At 38.4% G+C, this 21,371-nt stretch overlaps 1 protein-coding gene across 2 annotated transcripts in view; it reads left to right on the top strand.

Moving 5' to 3' along the window:
* PLXDC2 (plexin domain containing 2) overlaps nucleotides 1-21,371 on the top strand; it is a 247,268-nt gene that overhangs the window by 130,278 nt on the left and 95,619 nt on the right. For both annotated transcript variants that reach the window (XM_053959107.1, XM_053959096.1), the window contains exons 3-4: nucleotides 6,328-6,474; nucleotides 10,739-10,808. In XM_053959107.1, coding sequence (XP_053815082.1) covers nucleotides 6,328-6,474; nucleotides 10,739-10,808 — 217 coding nt within the window. The remainder of the gene's footprint in view (nucleotides 1-6,327; nucleotides 6,475-10,738; nucleotides 10,809-21,371) is intronic.

Here is a 21,371-nt window from a genome sequence, read left to right as displayed (position 1 = left end):
GAAATTGTTAATTCTGAGCACCTCAGAACAGTTGAGTTTCCTAAGCAGCAGCCTCTATATATTTCCCAGTGAGACTATGTACATGTTGTAATCCACATGTACCTTATCTACTGAAATTAGAGCTTTCATGTTTTGAGAGGCCAGTTCAAGTTAAATATTCCTTAGGTTCTTCGATTATCAGATCTATAAACCTGTAAATTAGGGCATTGCTATATTATGATTGTAATTGCAGTATTCTGTTAGAATGAGCTATGTGGCAGCAGCATGCATAGTGTCTCTATCCCCATTTCCCCTGGCCTTAATCTTCCCAATAGGACCCCATCTCAGGATAGGTGATCCTCTCCTGTACTGTCTCATCTCCTGTGCTAATGGCTATTATACTGGGGATATTCTCCATGTGTCCTTGCTACCTGCCCCTGTCTCAGTCAGTGTCTGCCTAAAGAAAATGTGAATAAATGAGGAAAATCAGTTGCAACACCATACACACATGCTTCTCCTGCCCAGGTAATGCAGAGTGTGACCATGCATCTCTCTTGCCCCTTCTCAGGGCCCAAAAACGTGCTGTTGAGAAGAGGCTTTCCATCACCTGCAATGCAGAGCTAGCTCAAGTCCTATCCAAGCTGTCACCTCTGTTCTCCCCCTTGGGCTGCTTTTAGCTAGTGGGGATTAATAGTGCTCAGAAATCTAAAAGCAATTTTCTAGCAAAAGTCTGAAACTATTCAGAAGTCACTTTTGGCTGTATTTTACTGATGCGATAGGTAGAGATGCCATAAGAGAGTAGCCAGCATTACATGTGATTGGGTAAAAGTACAAATAGTTTTGAGGAAGCTATTTTGGCTGTATGTGTGCAGGGGCACATTGTTGCTGTCATATTTAAATAGAAAGGGTGTTTTGATTCTACAAAATGGATTGCCAGAACCGCTTTATTCCTTAGGGAAATAATTGTAATTGCTAGCCTATTTCCTTATATCCTTTTACTGTCCAAAGAAGTATTGTTATCTTTGCTTTTTTGCTGAAAAGTAGTCTGTTTTAAAATACATAATTGCATGTTTTCTTCTTTCAGTGTTTTCATTTTAGTCTACAAATGCACCTTAAAGAAAACACAATTCTCTGATTAATTTCATAGGGTATTAATTTAGAAATGTTTGTATTCAGAAGTAAAGACTCTGAAATTAGTAACTGGTGAGAAATTTTCTTGGAACTATTTTTTTGGGGGCAAATACTAATAGAAATTTCACTTAATTTAAAAATAAACCTGGTCTGTGAGTTTGGCAATATTTGAGCAATTTATTAATGTTTTTTGTTAAAAATCTGATACCAGACCTGCCATTCACAGCGATAAAATCTTTGAGAGCTTCAGAGTTTTTATATTATGTTGTCATCTCAGTTGAAGTTGGAAATGCAATTTCAATAAGTAGCATATTTAAAGGGACAACAGTTATCAAATTAAATGCAGTCTTCCTGTCTTCTACTGCATCTGGCAATAACTCATGACACTTGATAAGGAAGATCTGATGATAAGGATCCTTGGATGGGATGATTGATCAATCAATTGATTGATTTTTCATTGATAATGTCACAAACAATGTTCCAGTACTGGGACAAGGCAGCCAAAACAATCTGCTGAAATGTAACGGCCATCTGGTTGGCTGATCCATAATAATTTGCCTTGTGGATGTCTTCCTCTCCTTCCTCAGAGAAAGCAAGACTTTTTCTACAACATACTATTGTGCAACAGCAGAGCTCATTCCTGGGTGTGCCAGTTGCTTTTTCTCTGGTTGAAGTTATGAGTTTGCTTCAATTACAGTCTTACACAGAGAGAGCTTGAGAGATGGCAGGACTTCTTGTTCAGTAATGTCTGTCGTTTAGATCGAATTGAATCCAGTATTTAAAAACAAAATATTCATGCAGATGGATTCAACAGCAACTCTTGCTCCTAAATCTTGTTTGATAATATCCTCTGTCTCCTAGAGATTAATACTACTTTTCAATTTCTGTTAAAGAAAAAATGTGACAGGAAAATAATTAAATCTAAAGAGTCACATGTTTACTCATGTGATTGTATCATCATAGAATCATGGTGTCTTCATTGTGTCTTGGTTTGAAAAGACAGTTGTCTGCTAAGGAAAGCAGGAGCCTCCCTTCAAATGGAAAATGTATACCCCCTACCTCCAAATTGTTATAATTTTGAAATTAAGGGTCTCTCAGGTAAAGATATGGGAGCAGGAGTAACAGTTCTTTATTAGGGAAGAAGATAAAAATGCAGTATTACAAAACAACACTCACTGAGTCAGAATACGACCTGACACCCTGTTGGTCAGGGTGTTGGCAGCAGTCCCATTAAATGGTGGCTGCAGCCCTCCTGCAGTGCCAGGTGTGGTTCTTTTGGAGCAGTGATCCTGTAGAAGGGTGGCGTTTTCCTCTGAAGGTCCAGTGGTGGTGTAGATAGGCCTGGTCTTCCTCTGGGAATCCAGCAGAGTAGAAAGCTCTTGGAATCTCGTGGGGAAAGGCTGTTGTGGTATTTCGAATCTCAGATTATATCCAGGTAGGAATGCTTGGCTCCTTCCTCTGGGTGGAGCTTCTCACAAGGGGATGATGTAATTTTATCAGTCATGTGGTGAGACTCAATGACCCATTAACAGATGATATCTCCCCAGTGGGAGGATTGGTTGTGGAAGAGATAAAGAAAACAGCCCGATTAACAGAAGATAACTGCCCCACGTCTAACAGATGGGAATAGAATACAGCCCCCTATCCACATCTTGCAACCCAGAACACGTTGAGAGGAAGCTTTATTGTTTCATGTTTGTTTTGCTAGTATTTTCATGCCTATCTTTGGCCAGAATCCCAGTTAATACTTTGAACTAATGTTGGAGGCATAATGTAGTTGTTACTTTTAAATATCACATATAGTTACTTTATGTTACTTCATTATGAAAGATCACATCACACATTGGAAGCCTCAATTGGTTAAGGGACAGCAGTTACTGATGAAATGAGTATGTGACATTTGGATTGTATTTGGGATTTTCTGTATATGTAATGTATGGAATAGATGTTAAGTCTTTGAATTTGACAAATACTGAACACGAAGTATTTAAAGAAGGCTTAATCTTCAGTTGTGCTGAGCTTTTATGAGTAGTGCATGTATTCAGCTTTCCTGAAAAATTCAGTTGTATTTGGAGAAGTATGGGAATATATTCAAAGTGTCAGCAGACAATACCCCTTGTGAAAGCTAAGAAATTAATTTCTACAATCAAAAATAAGATGGCAACTCAGCATTAAATATTGCCTGAGGTTAAAAATAACTAATTTCCCCAAAAGAAAAGTGTTGTGAGAGATGTTATAAAAAATATTCCCTTTGTAGTCACAAAGGTTGCCAACAGTAGTCCTCATAGCTGGTGCAAAGAATATCTGGGAAAATCCATTGCTTTAATGCTGTACTGTTCCGTTGAAGAAAGATGCTATGTATTTCATATACAAACAGAATTTGGACAGAATTGCACATCTAGAGATCCAGTGGGAGATAATGCTCATATCCTTCAAATACCTGAAAAAGAAAGAAAAAAGAAAATCTTTCTTGAAGCAGTAAAGGGTATGTTCTCTACTTTCTCTGCTTTCTTTTCAGTAACATGCTTCTATGTCACTAATAGATACTGAAAAGCTTCTTTCTCTTCATAATTGTATCTTTATATAATTCTTATTATCAGTAAAATCCTAAATCTGTCTCATATAGCTACTAAAATTATTTTCTTCATTGAGTACTTTACATGCAAATTCAGTAAAATTTCTTAAACATTTTTCCATCTTCTTACATAGTAGCTACCTGTAGGGAATGGAATGTATTATGAAGCAGGTACAATCAGCCAAAAAATATAAAAAGGTCTGACAGAATGAAAAGTCATTGGTATCTAATGATACCAATAAAATCATATTTATTAAAGATTCCAAGAATTTCATTTCCATGGTAATGCAAATTAGGAACTATGAAAGCAGTGACTTGGAACAGAAGCTTGGATCCTAACCTTATTTGGAGCTCCCAAGCCGCTCACATCAACTTTAGCAGTTAGCTGTGTGTGCCTTTTTGTTTCAGATTGTAAATTTACAGATGGAATTAAGAAAAATTAGGATCTGGGAGAGAAATAATTAATAGTATATTCATAAAATACATCTATATGAAGGCTATGAAGAGGAATTCTGTCTTCCTTCTATCATTCAATTTGTTTCCTTCCAGAATAGATAATTAATGTAAGATTATTTAGCTTGAATTAAAATATTAAACAAGACTTTTTATACACAAAATTTGGTAGTCATAAACAATTCCTCACACAGTGCCAAAATCTTGAGCTGAAGGCTATAATTTAAGTGTTTGATTTACAATCTGTATGATGAATCCTCTTTAGGTGTGGGTCAAGATACCATTTAAAACATTCTTATAAAGCTACTAACTAGGCTCGGTGCTAGAGCCTTCTAGTTGTGGAGGTGGGAGCTTAGGTACTAGAAATTAACTGGGGTAGCTTTATTAGCCATTAAAGTAAAAATTGAAATGCAAAAAACTTTGCACAATTTTGACTATAGTTTAAATATTGCATGGTTATCTGAAACCAGCTGTTTTGGTAATTATTTGTTATTTGTCTCTGGAGCTCTTTCCTGGAGATTTTGTATGCCTTAAATGTGACCATTATTTGTTGAGAAAATTTTTTTCAGAACGATAAATTGGGCTGGGAATATATATATTTGTTTTCAAAACCTTTTAATTTAGAGTACCTCTATTGTATACATGACAGCAATAACTGTTTCTGTTGACCATTAAAGGAGGAAAGAATTTGGTACAGTGGCTGGCTCTTGTCATCTTTCTGACAGTATAGTTTTAATTATGTTTACTTGTGTGACTTACCTGGAGCTGGTGAAGCTGTTAGAAGTTGCTTCAGAATTGTTACTGAGATTTACGGATATATAAAGTACATCCTGGCATGCAAAGTACAGCAGAAGACACAGAAACTGTCAAGGAGAAAATACCCTGATTATATCTGCAACAGCTAAAATAAGATGCATCAGTAATGATGTTAATGTAGGGTCAAATCCAGCTGAAACAGGATTTATGGTCAATATGTTTAATCTAGAACATGAATGATGTCATTAGAATATAAGTCCTTGCTGTGTGTGTCTCCAGCTCAGGATCATGCCAACAGGAATGGGTTATGTATGATCTGGGGTTGTGGGGAGGGGATGTCAGGTCTGCATGGCAGCACAGCCTGATTTGAGGGTACTCCCATGCGGCTGACTGGATACAGGAGGTACAGCAGGAGGGGAACATCTTCATCACCAGGGTCATTCCAAATTCTAAGTCCTCCTCTTCAATTTTCTATTGTACTTTTTATTTTCTGAGTTTATTTTAATTTTCAAACTCTATCATCGAGGCTTTGGGAGTTTTTTACTTTGTCTTAGAAGGGGAGGAAGTGAGGAAGGAACTAAGAAATACTAGCATGTACTACTTTTATAGAATTACTTGTAGCTATTCAGCAGAAAGCTGGAAATGCTGTTGATTTAAATATTTTGTGGTTGCAAAAGCTTGATTTGAGTAAAGGAAGACTGGGAATCTGAGATGAGTTTCATTTCTTGCCTCAGACCATGCACTTTTTTTCTTTTTTTCTGTCTTAGATAGGAAGGTAGAGACCTTCACAGTAATTAACCTTAACAAAAATTTCCTGTGATGGGAGCATGACAGCAGCTACTGTATTTTTTAAAACCACAAGAATTAGGAAGATTTCTTCCACAATTATGTTATATTTGTCTGTCTTAGAGGGACAAATCTACAGTAAACCAGACTTTTGGAGATTTAAAATAACATAGCATTGTAAGCCTACAGCTATTAGGAATGTTTCGGATGTTCTTAAATAGTGAATTATGTTCAGAAATGTTAAAAACTATGATTTTTTTAAGGTGTTATCCATGAATAGTTCTCATGGCTTCATTAGAGTGTGGTCATTGTTACAGGAACTGTCCATCTTGCCTCAAAAGACATCAGACATTTTGCTATGGATTTCACTGATGTGGTTATTACACAACCTGTATGATTGGTACTTGGGATAGTGAACATTATAATCATAATATAAGATGATTGCATGAGGTAACTGCCTTGTCAACTGCTAGTGGTTAGGAGCAAAGCTATCTCTGCAACATATTTACAATTCTTAGTCTTTTTCCTTGATTGCTGAGTTTCTTCGAGGAGCAACAGGACTCAGTATTTTAAGGGTGAGTTTTATGTAAAACTAAGGGGCATCTTCCATTAAAATCTGTTTTTTCTGTGTTTTTTCCCTTTTTTAGGAGGATACAGATCATAATTATTATACATCAAGGACATATGGCCCCTATGATTCTACCAGCCGGGATTTGTGGGTCAATATAGACCAAATGGAGAAGGACAAAGTAAAGATTCATGGAATCCTTTCCAATACCCATCGTCAAGCAGCAGTAAGTTATTTTATAATTTTTTTCTTTGACAATCATGGATATTTTTCCCCAGAGATCCACACAGCAGTATTACTAGGTACCATGGCTATTGTTCATAGAGCTATGTCATTGAATTCTAGTTAAGCTATGGAAGTCTTTACACTATTGTTGTCAAATGATTCCTTGAACTTTTTGAACCTTCTGTAACAGTCCTTCAGAGATGCCTTTAAACATACATTTAAAATTTTCCTCTGTTCCTAAGTGAATGCCTTACTTAAAAGTTGTGAATGCCTTACTTAAAAGATGCAGATGTGTTTAACAGTTTTAAAGCTGAGAGAAAGCACAAGTTATTTCATCTTTTCCTTAGTTAATCTATTTTCTCCCTGGCACAAGCCAGGTGACTGCTCAGAGGAACGCAAGAGGCAGCAGAAAGAAATACTGTGGTATTTTAGTCAGAATATAGAAAACAGAGTGAGATGATAAATCCAGCACATGTAACTGGCAGAGAGTCCAATTCAAAAAATATATCCTTCATAGTTAAAAAAGTGTAGGCAGTCAGGTATAATGCAAATGCAGAGGGTTCAGACAGTTATAGATCTTTGGGGTAGACTTAATGAAACAGCATATCGGCTATTTTCCTAAGAAAGTTTGATTCTAATGAGAAAAAAAGAACCTCAAGGGTACCTAAAAGTGAAGACCTCTCTTGTCTGTCTTGTCTACTTTATGTGGGATCCTAGTGCTCTGTGTTGAGTGAAAGAATGGAAATATGCCAAAAGAAAAGCTAATAAATAAATTAAAAATTTTAACCCATGTTTAATGATTAGCAAAGATGATACCCTTCCATGTCTTTGTTGTAAGCACTTTTGTTTCCAGTTGGATCCCTGAGATTATGCAGCTGAAATGTCTATCCCAAGGGGGACATTTTGTTGGAGTTATTAAACTAGAGCCTAGAACAAGGTCTGGTCTGGTGTGGGGTCAGTGTAGAGGGCCATTAAGCATAGCAAATGGAAACTTGAGGGCTTCAACTGTTTCTCCCCAAAGCAAGTGGTTTAAGGCCTTTCTTCTGAATGTCAGGTGCCCCCTCTGCCTTTCTTCCAGCTGCAGCAGAGAAAGCTCTGGTCCCTGTTTAGCACACTGATATCCATCTCTTTTCATGCTTACCCAAGTATCTTGGACTGTGAACTGGAGTGGCTGCAGCCATATCTACATGGAGTCTTAAAGACCACTTTTTCAGATCTGTTTTCTGTCCCCCCAAAGGATTAAAAAGTACCAGAGAGTCATCCTGTAAGGTTTTTATTCCTTATTTTTTTGCATGTATAATTGATTTTTTATATGTGTGTGTCCAAGTAAACAACATCCATATGTACTACACAACGAAGGTGTTTAACAGAGAGATGTGATCTTTATAACTGTACAACTGCAGAGTAATATATATTTTGAGATCATACATACCTCAGTAGCAATCTCTTACCTTCTCTCCCATAAACTTTGCCATTACTCTTTTTAAAAGGCCATTTTACACCTCTTGCTGAGACTCAATGATTTACATTGTATTTTCTAAACATTATTCTCCAATTTGACAATAGAATCAGGAGTTAAATTATCACATGCTTAATATTAAGGAATTAATTTACGATGTCAGGGATTCTTTGAATGCTAACAATTTTACACTCAATTTGTGTGTTTTCCTTCATTTGGAAGTAAATAATCCTGAGAGTTACCAGAAGCTGTCAGTTTGTTTTGCTTCTACAAGAAAAGTCATAAGGACTGGAGAGAATCCTGGAGAGGATCCACGAGATGGTTTGATTTTTTTTAAACAGCATAGTAATTGTGTGTAGAAAGTAGCAAACATATATTAATGGAACAATTAAAATGTCTAACACTACAGGATTTATAACTCTAGTAGTAAGGGTGTTTTTAAATATATTGTCACCATCTTCTTAACCATACAATAAAATTTTAGAGGTGGCTTTGATATTCAGTGTGTTCAAATTAGATATCTAAGAGTTGATTACTCAAACACTGGACTAAGATACAAGATATGTCATATTTGGGAACTCTACTCCCATTTCTTCCAGTCAGTCCATTAGATCATTTATTCATGGAGAGAACATTTTTATTTCAATGAATTGAAAATTCTGATATTCTTTCTTAAAAATGAGGTATGCTTTCTAGCATTAAAATAAAAGCAAAATTTTAGTGGCTGTAGAATATTGTGTTTCAAAATATTTAAATCATGTTGCTTATTAAAGTATTATGCTAAAAAATTGCGTATGTTAAACATTTTTACATTGTCAGAATTCAAGGTATCACATTTTGACTTAAGTCAGTGGGAGATCTATATCAGGTTTGAGTGGGAATGGGATGAAGTTTTTGTTGCAAACATCTTTGTAGTAATGTTCATATTATAGCCTTTTAGAAGACAGATAAGGGGGCGCAGTTTTCATTTGAAGTAGTTCAATGGTTACTATGATTCAGAAAGTTAAAGTGAATAGGTAAAATGGAGGATGGTATATAAAGGAAAGAGGGAAAGTTTGGTCAGAATATTGGTACTTTCAACAAGAGTTCTTCAAATTATGTTTGGTAGAGCAAGGACATAATTTAAATGGAGTGCATTCATAGATGTAGCATACATTTCAGCAGTGAAAACTGTAGAACGTGGTAAAGGAATATTTGTGTGAGTTAATTCATATGCTGTCTTTTGCATATGCCATTTTTGATTAGAAATGTTCAGTTGTACATCCATATTTATGTATATACAGAAAAGGTCATTAGAACCTATTCAGTCCAATTAACACATTGCAAATGGATTTTGCATTCTAATTAAAAGCAAGAAAAACAAGAAATGTGCTAATAAATCCTGTCATAATTCTGCCTTTCACTTAAATGGAAAGAAAATCTTTCCATCCCTTTCCAAATACTTGAAGCTAATGTAAGTCTTCAACTGCTAATTTCATGCTAAATAATTCTTTAAACATTTCTGCTTGATGTAAATATAATTCTTCCTGAGAGAAGTACTCAGATATAATTTGAAAATAATAATCACAGGTCAAAAATAATGGAAGAGAAAATAAAGACATAAGAGTACTTTTCTTCTTCCTTCCCCCTCCACTTTTTTAAAATGTGTGCGTTGTTGCCCTTTCTTAAGTGGAGTCATCAAAAGTTACGGTTGAGGGACAGTCACCAACTCATCCTCACACCAGTTTTTACTGTAGTAAATCCTCCAAAAGAACGAATAATGGACTGCATGGTCATTTCATATTTACTGTTTGGACCATTGTAGAAGAGATGTGATTTTCATGGGATATTATATTTAAACAGTGAAAAGACCTTGCTGAGATTTCAGCACTCCTTTCTGCCATGACCACTAATTTATTCAGAGTTTAACCATGTAGTACACAAGCTGATAATTATGAGTGGCCACAAAAATCATTGAGCTTTGGGAACAGAATGGAATAGATGGAAAAAGATAAAGCCATAAGTAGAAAGGCAAAATGAGTTTGAATTTGAATGTTGCTTTATGGTGAGCTTAGTTGAGAAGAGTTCATTCCCCAAATTACAATTCTCTGCTATGAATTCAGCTGATAGAGGACAGTCACCTGTAGGTAGATGGAGAAAGAAAAGGTTCTTTTAAATTTTTATTTTTTTTATTTTATTTTTCAATAAGTAGTTTAAGTAGAGTTTGTTATTGTTTCTGTTGAATATTTTTTATACATCATTCCATCTCCTAGCTGACAGTATAGAGAGTTTTAGGGAATGGTGTCATATGGGTTTGATGGTGGAATTGCCTTCCTGTGACCAGCCTTCATCAGATAAGCTCCCAGGCAGTAGCAGAATGTCAGGGACAGCACTTGAATCTGAAGGCTTGTGTGGCAGAGCAGCAGAAAGCAAGCAACCAAAATAGCAGGTGTCCTGTAAAACATGGGTATTGCTAAGGCTTTTGATACTGATGGGTCCTTCTATGAAAGAGGTTAAAGCAACAGTTTTTTAAGGACAAACTCTACAAATAGTTTATTAATTTTATTCTTGTGATTGAGTTGCAATGTCTGTTCATGTCTTTTCTTTTCTGAACCTGTCTGTTATAAAGATCCGCCGCTTTAAGTGTTTAAGTGCTCCTCAAAATTCTTTCCAGTTAGCTACTGGCAATCCCAAATTAAGAATAAGAAGGCTCCAGTGAAAAATAAAAGGCAATGAAAGAGATATTTGAAGTAGATGACTGTTTGTCTTTTTTTCTTTTGATGTTCTGCTCAATATTGATTTTATTTTCTGCTGTTATTCCTTTCAGAGAGTGAATCTGTCTTTTGATTTTCCATTTTATGGACATTTTCTACGTGAAATTACTGTGGCAACTGGAGGTAAGTGCCTTTCTAGCCATTTACTTTGAGTAAGATGAGAAGAGTTTCATGCAGCTATTTAAAATACTTTTTTCCGCCTGCTTGTATATGTCAAGAGATAAACTACAGCTTTTATTTAGGAAATTTTCCTGTCCACAAAAAGAAAATCACAAAATATCAATATGATGAAAAACGTTAGTTGAACTGTTATAAACCCATCTCATTGTAAGACTTTATAGCATTCATCCTTTTCTGTTTAGGTATTTCCCCCAGAACTCAGATGTGTGTGTGTTTAGCAGTTGCACTGGAGGTGAGAGTGCTGGAGCCAGAACCAGGAGGGAGACAGGGTTTGCCTGCACAAGGGGAGAGGATTTCCTGCCCAAAGATGAGAAGTGCTGCTAGAAGTATGGCATGTGTCACCTGTAAGGCAGTGAATTGCAGTGAATTGTCATGGTGTGGTATGGCCTCTGAAAATGTGTCATGGCCTTCCTCTCCTCTTTCCATGAGAGGAGTGGGGTAAGAAGGAAGGTAGGGCCAGCTTGTGCTCCCAGTCTGGCAGCTCTGGGCACCACTGATGGCTCGTGGTTGGGGTTCTCCCTCCCACAGCTGATGGCTGCTGCTTGCACCAATCTCCTGTGCTGGGAACAGCCATCAACCCCTTCTGTTCCCTTCCCACTCCAACTCCTTGAAAGACAATTTGATTTTAATGAGACGAGGAAAAGTAGATGACATGGAAGACAACAAATGAGAAAAAGAAGGAGAAGGAGTAATAGTAAAAAAATGAAATCAGGGAGGCAAAAGGCAGCATCATGGAGAGCACACCCAGAGGATCCTCTGGTCCTTCAACACGTTCAGCAAGTTCATGGACCTTGGCTGGTGGTGCTCAGCCTAGAGATGTCGCAGGACGTGCAGGCAGAAATAGGAGCCACCATCATCAGGAACAATTCTACCCTGTCCCTGATCAAAGTTTCTCCTTCTCTTGCTACATGGTCCAGATGGACATGATCAGGGATATCCATGTCTCACTGGAGTCCTAAATGGGGAGGTTATGACTAAAAGATTAGGGTAAAATTGCAGCCAGTGTCTCAACAAGAGTGGGAACTCTAACAAAGGTTCCTGTCATGCTCCTCATCAGGAGGAGCCAACAAAGCAGAATACAAGTGATGGACAAAGGTGAATAAAGGCTGATATTAAAGTGATTTGCAGTGGAATGATAAAAAAGGATGCAGAATTATGAAGTGACTTCAGTATCAGTTTTCTCTTCTTGATCAGCAATAATATTTTGATGCTGATTTGGATAAGATGAGCCAAGAACCACTGATTTTGAGATTTTTCTGATTTCCATTCTGTTTTGCTGTTAGTTTCATTTTGGTGTTTGATCATCAATGCCTAGTTCTGTATTCTTTATTAGAGGAGTTGCTTTTGACAGGCTGCCAAAATCAAGCACATGATTTGTGTAGCACAAAAGGATGGGATAGATCCTGCAAAGTTAAAACAGCAGTGGTGGGGACAGGGTTCATCCTCTAAATGTGCCTTTATTCTTACTGCTGTGCTTGGTTCCTTAAAATTTCACAAAGTTCAGTCTCTTCAAGTAAATTTTTTTTGTCTGGTCATTCTGCTGAGCCTTCCCATCTAATGGAAGTCCTTAATTTTTACTACTTTTACCACCTTCAGTAATATACTGCTCTGACCAGTTTCTCCATCAGACCCAAAAGACTTGGAAGGAAAGTTAATCTCATGAACTGTGTAGTAGCAATTTGTGAGGTACATGTTATTTTCCTTTTGATACAGAGTAACTGGGGAATTTAAGTGGTTTTGTTTTTTGTTTTCTTTTTTTAAAAAAGTCAGAATATAAAAATGACTGTGGCTCTGTGAGATTCTTTTCTCTTGCTATTAATGGAACACTGGCTGATAATTATGCTTTTCTTTTTGCTCCATTTGGACAAAATAAAATATTATTGCTGTAAATAGATCTATGGATTATTGTCGAGCTAAATGCAACTTAAAAATCAGTCCTTTTAATGTACACCATTGACATTATCACAGAGATATTTCTGTCTTTCATTGACATTTCATTGATTTTTTCATCTCAAAATAAAGCATAAAAAAGATCTAGTTAATAAGAGATTTTGAAATGTTATCTTGATAAAGCCCAGTAACTATAAGTCATTCTGTCAGTCCAGGATGCAACCTTTACTACAACTATAGGGCTCCTAAACTCATCTAGCTGGAAAAAAAAGATTTACTTCTGTACTAACTCTCTAAAAGTGTTTTAATTCAGATATATTTGCAAATTTTGTTGCTAGGCTAAACATCACACTTCACCACCAATGATTTATGATGACAGAAGATGAATAGAGGTTCCATGTGCTTCATATACTCTATGGCCTGCTATTTCTTAGTAACCAAGATTTACAATGGCATTACTATTATTATAGACCTGGAATACCTCCAGAGGTTATTCTGACATCAAAAGAATGACAAAGTTAATGCGTTCAGAACTCCCACATGACAGATGTCCTCTTCCTGGAGAGCGGGATATTACTAATTATACTAATGACAACACTACAAACTGTTTTTTACATCCAAATCATAAATTAAATAGCCTTCTTAAAAGGACAATGGCACATTAAATCCCTCTCACAATAAAAACATCAACCCCAATGGTTTCTGCCATTCTTCATGGACTGTGCACTGTGCCATAGTAGGGTTCCCAAATTGCTTAGGATGATTTTGGAATCACTGTGGTTTAAAACTCAACATTGTTTTCATCTTTAGCTAATATTTATTTCTTTTTCTGAATAGTTTTGATGAGCTGATTGTGTTTAAGTAAGACAAGGAAGAATGGGGAGTGAAGATAGTTTGAGGGTTTTTTGTTCACTGTTGTCTTAGTTTGTATTTGAAAAGGCTATATATTATTATAGAAATTATATATTAGAATATAAATAATTATTAACACACTTAGTAATTGGTTCTTTGCAGACATGTCTCTGCCCCCACATTCCTAGAGATAGTTCTCAAACAAGAAGCTGAATTTTGGTTTTTGTGAAGCTTTCTAAAGTTTGTAGCCTACAGGCCAAAAAATGTGGTAATTTTGTAAAAAAAAACAAACAAACAAAAAAAACCCAAACAACTTGTGAGATAGTGAGTCATGTTGTGCATGCCAGGAGCTGAGTATGCGCAGTCTGCTTGTTGCCAGTCACTGATACTCCTCACAGAGCTCAGTGGAGCTGGGAAAACCCTCTCTTCTGATACATCTCTCTATGCAGTACCATAACCCTTCTCAAGGGTGTCCTTGAAGCTCTGTGTCCTACATCCTACTCAACATGCTGTAAATTTAATTGCTGGCTGTATTAGTTTTCCATGTTCATTGTAGTAAGCTCCTCTTGTTTATTCTCTGTGGGATCTTTTTTGTTTGTTTTGTTTATCAGTCTCTAATTTTTAGTGCTATTTTATATCAGATACTGTAAGTTATTTAGGTGGGTTTTTTTTTTTCTTTTATGACATTTTTCGTTGACATTAAATTTCTCTGTGGTATTGCAGGAAGCAGGAAAGACCTTGCTGTGCAAGCACTGCCCAGCATTAAGGAAACATAACAATAACAGTAGAAATTGAAGTGACTAGGTGGTTACATTTTTAGATTTATAATGCTGAATATAGAGACATTTTGCCAGCTAGAATGAAGAAGGCTCCAGAAATGTCCACCTACCCTGTGTAATAGCAAATTGCTGAAGTTGAAGCAAGCAGCTGAATTTTTAAATATTGTATTATATTCTGGTTAGATAATATTTAGTGAATCATCTTTCACTACAGGAATATTCCAGATGACTGTAGTGAAATACAGGAATATTCCAGATGGATGAATAAGGTCTGAAATAATTCTGAGAATGCTGCCTGAGCATTTCTACCAGTGTCAATCAAAGGAGTACCAAGCAAAGAAATAAAAAGCCATCCTTGCAGTAAATCCCAGTGTAATCAAATTACAGTTGATAATTTTCTAAATCAGAAATCAAGAACTCTTTGTATGATTATTACTTCCTAAGGGCAAATCTCATGCTTAAAATACTTGTATTTATGGAAGAAGGAGATCTTTGTACATCCAAGATTCATGCAGCTTTTCATCAAAACTACAACTGTCCTACGGTCTATTGACACAAAATAGGAACACAAGCATTGAAAATACTGAACTAATTCTTCTGCTGAAACCTGATGTTATTGGATCTTGCATTGAGGAGCAGCTGTGTGGTACCTGAGCATGGCTCGTAAACCCTGACTAGTCGGGACAACTGATTCAAAGTAGTCTTTCATTCTCATGAGGAATCACCCTTATTTCAGTATCAAATTCTTTTTAAGTGTACATATGGCTTGTGGAAAAGTAGCAAAGGTAAAATATCTCTGGTTAGCAAGCTAGTTGGTTAGCTGCTTAAAAGCTGAAGTTCTATAACACTTAAAATTTCCTTTTGGACGTTGAACATGTATATATCATTATGGAATTCTGTTCAGTTTTACTGTTTTCAATGTAGCAGGAGGGATATGAAAAAGAAGCACTGAAGTGTGGAGAATTCTAATACAATTTTCATCATATTTTGCAGTACTTTCAAGCAAAAGGGATCAATGATAGAGAGAGAGTATGCTGTGGGGAAGGAATAAAGCCTGATGTTGCACTATCTCAGGCCTTTCTTTCTGTGTTGGAACACAGAGCAATACCTCTAAGCCGGAGGGAAATTTGTCCACCTAGCTGGTGGTGCTATGGAAAGAGAAGGGACCATGGGGTGAGGACCTGAGCTTGTTAAGGGTGAGGATGTTTGTGTATTTGCAGCCTGCAGAAAGTCTATGCTAATAAATTATTTTCCCTGCATCTCATGTATTTATTTTCTTAAACTTCCAAACCAGTGGATAGGTAGAGGGAAATTTACCTGGCTTTTTGAATTATCAGTGTCCTGAGTGGAGTGTTTTGTTGGAGTCTGTCAGAAATTTCAGCAAGGTTTTTCTGGCTGTTCCTGCTGCTCTGAACCTTCAAGAGATGTGTTCATCACTTATTGAAGAGCTCTTTGACAATACAAATTGCCCTATGGGCAACATCTGTTGAATGGCAAAGGTGATACAAAGCAGAGTGAAACACTGTGAAACTTTCTAGCCAAAAACAGTGCCTCAGATTAGTTTATGTCTGTTACAGGGGATTACACTTGTCATCACCAGTGGGCAGGTCACTCTGAGGGGACTGTGGAGGTCTGGCTGTTGAGTAGCTCATAAAATTGCCTTCATTTATCTCATTTTTTTCTGATGTCTTATATTGCCATGCAGTTGTAACAAAAAAATTTCTTCCTGTAAAGCTTCCTTTGTCTGTCATTCCCGTGTCAAGTGTCCTAGGAATACCCCTTCTGTCTTTGTAAGGGACTAACCCCTCCCTGGAAACTCTGCTTTGCCTACCTTTTCTTGGTGAACCCTTACAACCCTTTCCATTCCCACACTTACACTTTATCTTTACAAATTGGATAGAAGCACTTAGGGCAAAGAGAATGATAAGCTTTAGGGGAAAAAAGCATTCCATATGCCTTGACATTACTCTGATCATCATATATTAAGGCATTTGCCAACTTTGTGATGATTATGGGCAGTAGCGGTAACTGAAGTGGTAACAGCTTAAAATGACCGTATTTGTATTTTTGTAAGATTCTGTTACAGAAATAACAGATAACTAGCCAAAGCATTTGTCCACATGTAATGCCAAATAAGCATTAAATAAAATAAAATAATTTTGCAAAATATAATAAATAAAATTACTTAATGTTAAGGCAAAGAGCCTTCAGGGTAGCCAAAAACACTCCACTGAACACTGGGAAGTTGCTAGGTATAGACTATGTCTAAAATGGAGCCATAACTTTTTATAGTATAATTTTTTATTAAGCATTTATCTTTTGCTTAGCCTTTACAGTAGCATTCAAAGTCTCAATAATATTATGCTATTACATCATAGTAAAGATTTCTAATTCTTGACAAATCTTTATTTTCTCCAGCTACTACAAAATATAACGTTTCTTTGGTTTTGTGCATGCTTATAAGTTAAAAAAAAAGCTTAAATGCATTTCTGCCTATAGCTTCTAATTAAAAGAAGAAATTCCTGGTGAAGAGTGGGAAGCACACCTTTTGATGCTGTAAGACAACAGTGCATAAAAATTATGTATAAGTGCAGAATTCCTACACCAAATAAAACATGGCCAGTTTATAAATCTTCTAAGATTTGTAAAATACTACTTGGCTATATCTGTTTTTTAAAGCCAAAATTAAGATCATTATGATATTTGGTTACAACATTTTTCAAAAAATTAAGTCTTTCCAAGCATAGAGTATTGGGAGACTATTTAGGCTTGGAATTGTGTTAAAAAATCAGCTCAGAGATAATATTAATTATTAAACATAAGGACTGCTATAGGTTACAATATTTCTAATGAGAGGTGGGTCATAGTTTTAATTCCGTCCAAATATTATTAAAAGTTGTCCTTTCTGAAAAAGTTTACTTCTGACTTTGGCAAAAGTTATTTTTCCTGGTTTTTATAGTGTTTGGGTTTAGGTTTTTTGTGTTGAATTCCTACTAATATCAATATTATTGCCCAGGGGTAGTAAAATCTTTTCAGTTACTTGGTCCCATGTGCATCTTAAGGAATGCTCTTTTCTTCGAACTTTTAAGGGAAACCTATTTTACATCAAATCAGGCAGCTGTAAATGCAGTTTTATAATTTTGGATTATAAAAATTGAAATCCTGTGTATTGTGTGATGCTATTGCTACCTAGTGCCCCACAGCACCAGGTAGCATTGATGATTACTTGTAATAGCCAGGGAAACTGAGGGCTTCATTCTCCTTAGCATGTTATCCTCCATATCTGTAAATGTCATGTTCCTAGAGTACTTATGAAATTCATATGGTTCCTCATATTTCTGCTGAAATCTGGGCACCTGCACTGACTGATCATTTGGCTTCTTTAAGAAATGACTGTTAAGACAAGTGTTCACAGAAATGATATCATGATCCTCTTGCTATCAAAATGAGATGTAAAGTTCCTTAGATTGCCACAGGATGCTTCCCTGATTGACTGTACCTCAGATCAGGGCAACTCTCCATTTCCGCAAGCGGTGGGTAATTAAGAGAGCAGGGTTGCAGGTTTCCTCCTGCTAGAGGGGTTTTTAGTTTGTTGTGTTTCTATTGGTTGTTTTGTTTTGGGGATTTTTGTTAGTAATGGTTTTTAAACTATCAAAAACTGCTGTTAGTAAAAGTCTATGTAGCCAAATGGAAGCCTCCAAAAAAGGATGTGACTGTCCAGACCGCTTCCTGTGCAGAGTGTTTGAGCTTATGAGTGGTTCTAGGGGGCATTGCAGAAAAAGACTGGCTGCGGTGTGAGCAGGTGAATGATCTCCTTTCGCTGGTGGCCAAGCTTAGGGAGGAAGTTGAAAGACTAAAGGAGTATTAGGGAAAGTGAAAGGGAAATAGATTGGTGGAGTTCAGCCCTTCCATCCTTGAGGGAGGCCCACCAAGAGTCAGAGGACTCCATGCCTCTCACTGTCAGGCAATAGGAGGGCACCTGGTGGATGAAGGGGAGTGAAAATGGGTCCCTACTCAGGGAGGTAATAAAAATTCCTCCCAACCTCCATCACCTACCGAGGTGCCACTTCAGAATAGGTGTGAGGCCCTGAATCTAGAAGGTCAGCCAGAGGACATAGAAGAAAATAATCTGCCTGGTGAGCCTCCCAATTACGCTTCATCTGTCAGAGCGATCACTGCCTCTGACATTAAAAAGAAAAGGGTAGTCGTAGTGGGTGACTCCCTTCTGAGGGAACAGAGGGCCCCATATGTCGACTGGACCCACCCCACAGTCTGCTGCCCCCCTGGGGCCCGGGTATGGGATGTCACTGAGAGACTCCCTGGGCTGATTCATCCCTCTGATTATTACCCACTGCTGATACTCCAGGTTGGCAGTGATAAGATTAAAAAGAGAAGCATCAGGGCAATGAAAAGGGACTTTAGGGCACTGGATCAAGTGGTTGATATGGCAGGAGCACAGGTAGTGTTCTGCTCAGTCTCTTTGGTAGCAGAGAAAAATGATGAAAGGAATAGGAGAGCCCACATCATCAACAAGTGGCTCAAGGGTTGGTATCATCAGCAGAATTTTGGGTTCTTTGATCCATGGGGCAACTTTTTCAGCACCTGGCCTGCTGGAACTGGATGGGCTCCATCTCTCTGCTAAGGACAGAAGGATTTTAGCTCTTGAGCTGGCAGTACTCATTGTGACAGGGCTTTAAACTAGGTTTGAAGGGGGAAGGAGATGCTGCTGGGCTGTCTGGAAGCAGGCCCAAGGGTGGTAAGCCTGAGTTAGGGGTGAAATCAGTAGCCCAGCTGAGGTGCATGTATACCAATGCACGCAGCATGGGCAACAAACAAGAACTGGAATCCATAGTACAACAGCAGAGCTGTGATGTGGTCACCATCATGGAAATGTCGTGGGATGACTCACATAGCTGGAGCACTGCACTAGATGCCTACAAGCTCTTCAGAAGAGACAGGAAATGGGAAAGAGGTGGAGGGGTGGCCCTTTATATTAGGGAGGTTTTTGATGCCATGAGTATTGAAACTAGTGACGATGAAGTTGAATGCCTATGGATAAGAATTAGGGGGAAGGACAAAAAGGCTGGCATCCTACTGGGAGTCTGTTATCATCCACCCAAACAGGAAGAAGAGGAGGACAACTCATTCTATAAGGAGCTGGATAATATTTCAGGATCAGCAGCCCTTGTTCTTGTAGGTGATTCTAACCTACCAGACATCTGCTGGGAACTTAACACAGCAGAAAAGAGGCAGTCCAGGAAGTTCTCAGAGTGTGTGGAGGACAACTTTTTGTCACAGCTGGTGAGTGAGCCCACTAGGGGAGGGACTGTGTTAGACCTGTTGTTTGCAAACAGAGATGGGCTGGTGGGAGATGTGATGGTTGGAGGCCACTTGGGGCATAGTGATCATGAAGTTATAGAGTTCTTGATATTTGGTGAAATCAGGAGGAACATCAGTAAGACTTTTACATTGGACTTCTGAAGGGCAGACTTTGGTCTGTTTAGGAGACTTATTCAGAGAGTTCCTTGGAAAGCAGCCTTTATAAACAATGGAGTTCAGGAAAGGTGGGCATGCTTCAAAACAGAGATCTTGAGGACACAGGAACAGACTGTCCTTGTGTGCTGAAAGATGAGTCGACAAGGCAAACATCCAGCCTGGAAGGACAACGAGATTTTGAAGGAACTTAGGAATAAAAAGAGGATGTATCGTCTTTGGAAGGAGCGTCAGGTCTCTCAGGAAGTATTTAAGGGGGTTGCTAGGGCACGTAGGAAAAAAAATAGGGAGGCCAAAGCTCAGTTCAAACTTTATTTGGCAACTTTTGTAAAGGATAATAAAAAATGTTTTTACAAATATATTAATGGCAAAAGGAAGGGTAGGACCAGCCTTTGTTCTCTATTGGATGCAGGAGGGAACTTAGTAACTGCAGATGAAGAGAAGGCAGAGGTGCTTAACGCCTTCTTTGCCTCCGTTTTTAGTGGCTCACTGGTAAGATTCCAGATGACTGAAAGCTGGCCAATGTGACATCCATTCACAAAAAGGGTGGGAAGGAGGATCCTGGTAATTATAGGCCAGTTAGCCTGACCTCAGTGCCCAGTAAGGTAATGGAGCAGTTTATATTGTCATCACGCAGCACTTACAGGATGGCCAGGGTATCAGACCCAGCCAGCATGGGTTTAGGAGGGTTAGGTCGTGTTTGACCAACCTGATCTCCTTTTATGACCCGCCTGGTGGATGCAGGAAAGGCTGTTGATGTTGTCTGTTTGGACTTCAGCAAGGCCTTTGTCACTGTCTCCCACAGAATACTCCTGGAAAAGCTGGCAGCCCATGGCTTGGACAGGAGCACTCTTTGCTGGGTTAGGAACTGGCTGGATGGCCGGGCCCAGAGAGTGGTGGTGAACGGTGCTGCATCCAGCTGGGGCCAGTCACCAGTGGTGTCCCTCAGGGCTCTGTGCTGGGGCCAGCTCTGTTCAATGTTTTTACTGATGACATGGATGAGGGGATTGAGTCGTTCATTAGTAAGTTTGCAGACTACACTAAGCTGGGAGCATGTGCTGATCTGTTGGAAGGGAGAAGGGCTCTGCAGAGAGACCTGGAACAGTTGGATGAACGGGCAGAGTCCAGTAAGATGAAGTTTAATAAGTCCAAGTGCCGAGTCCTACATTTGGGCCACAATAACCCCCTGCAGCGCTATGGCTGGGGACGGAGTGGCTGGACAGTGCCCAGGCAGAAAAGGACCTGGGGGTACTGGTCCACAGCTGGCTGAACAGGAGCCAGCAGTGTGCCCTGGTGGCTGAGAAGGCCAACAGCATCCTGGCCTGTATCAGGAATAGTGTGGCCAGCAGGACCAGGGAGGTCATCCTTCCCCTGTACTCGGCACTGGTGAGGCCACACCTTGAGTGCTGTGTCCAGTTCTGGGCCCTCAGTTTGGGAAAAACGTTGAGAGCTTGAGCGCACCCAGAGAAGGGCAACGAGGCTGCAGAGGGGC

Source organism: Vidua chalybeata, chromosome 1, assembly GCF_026979565.1.
Source record: "Vidua chalybeata isolate OUT-0048 chromosome 1, bVidCha1 merged haplotype, whole genome shotgun sequence".
Lineage (NCBI taxonomy): Eukaryota > Metazoa > Chordata > Aves > Passeriformes > Viduidae > Vidua > Vidua chalybeata.
This window is presented reverse-complemented; position numbering and strand designations above follow the sequence as displayed.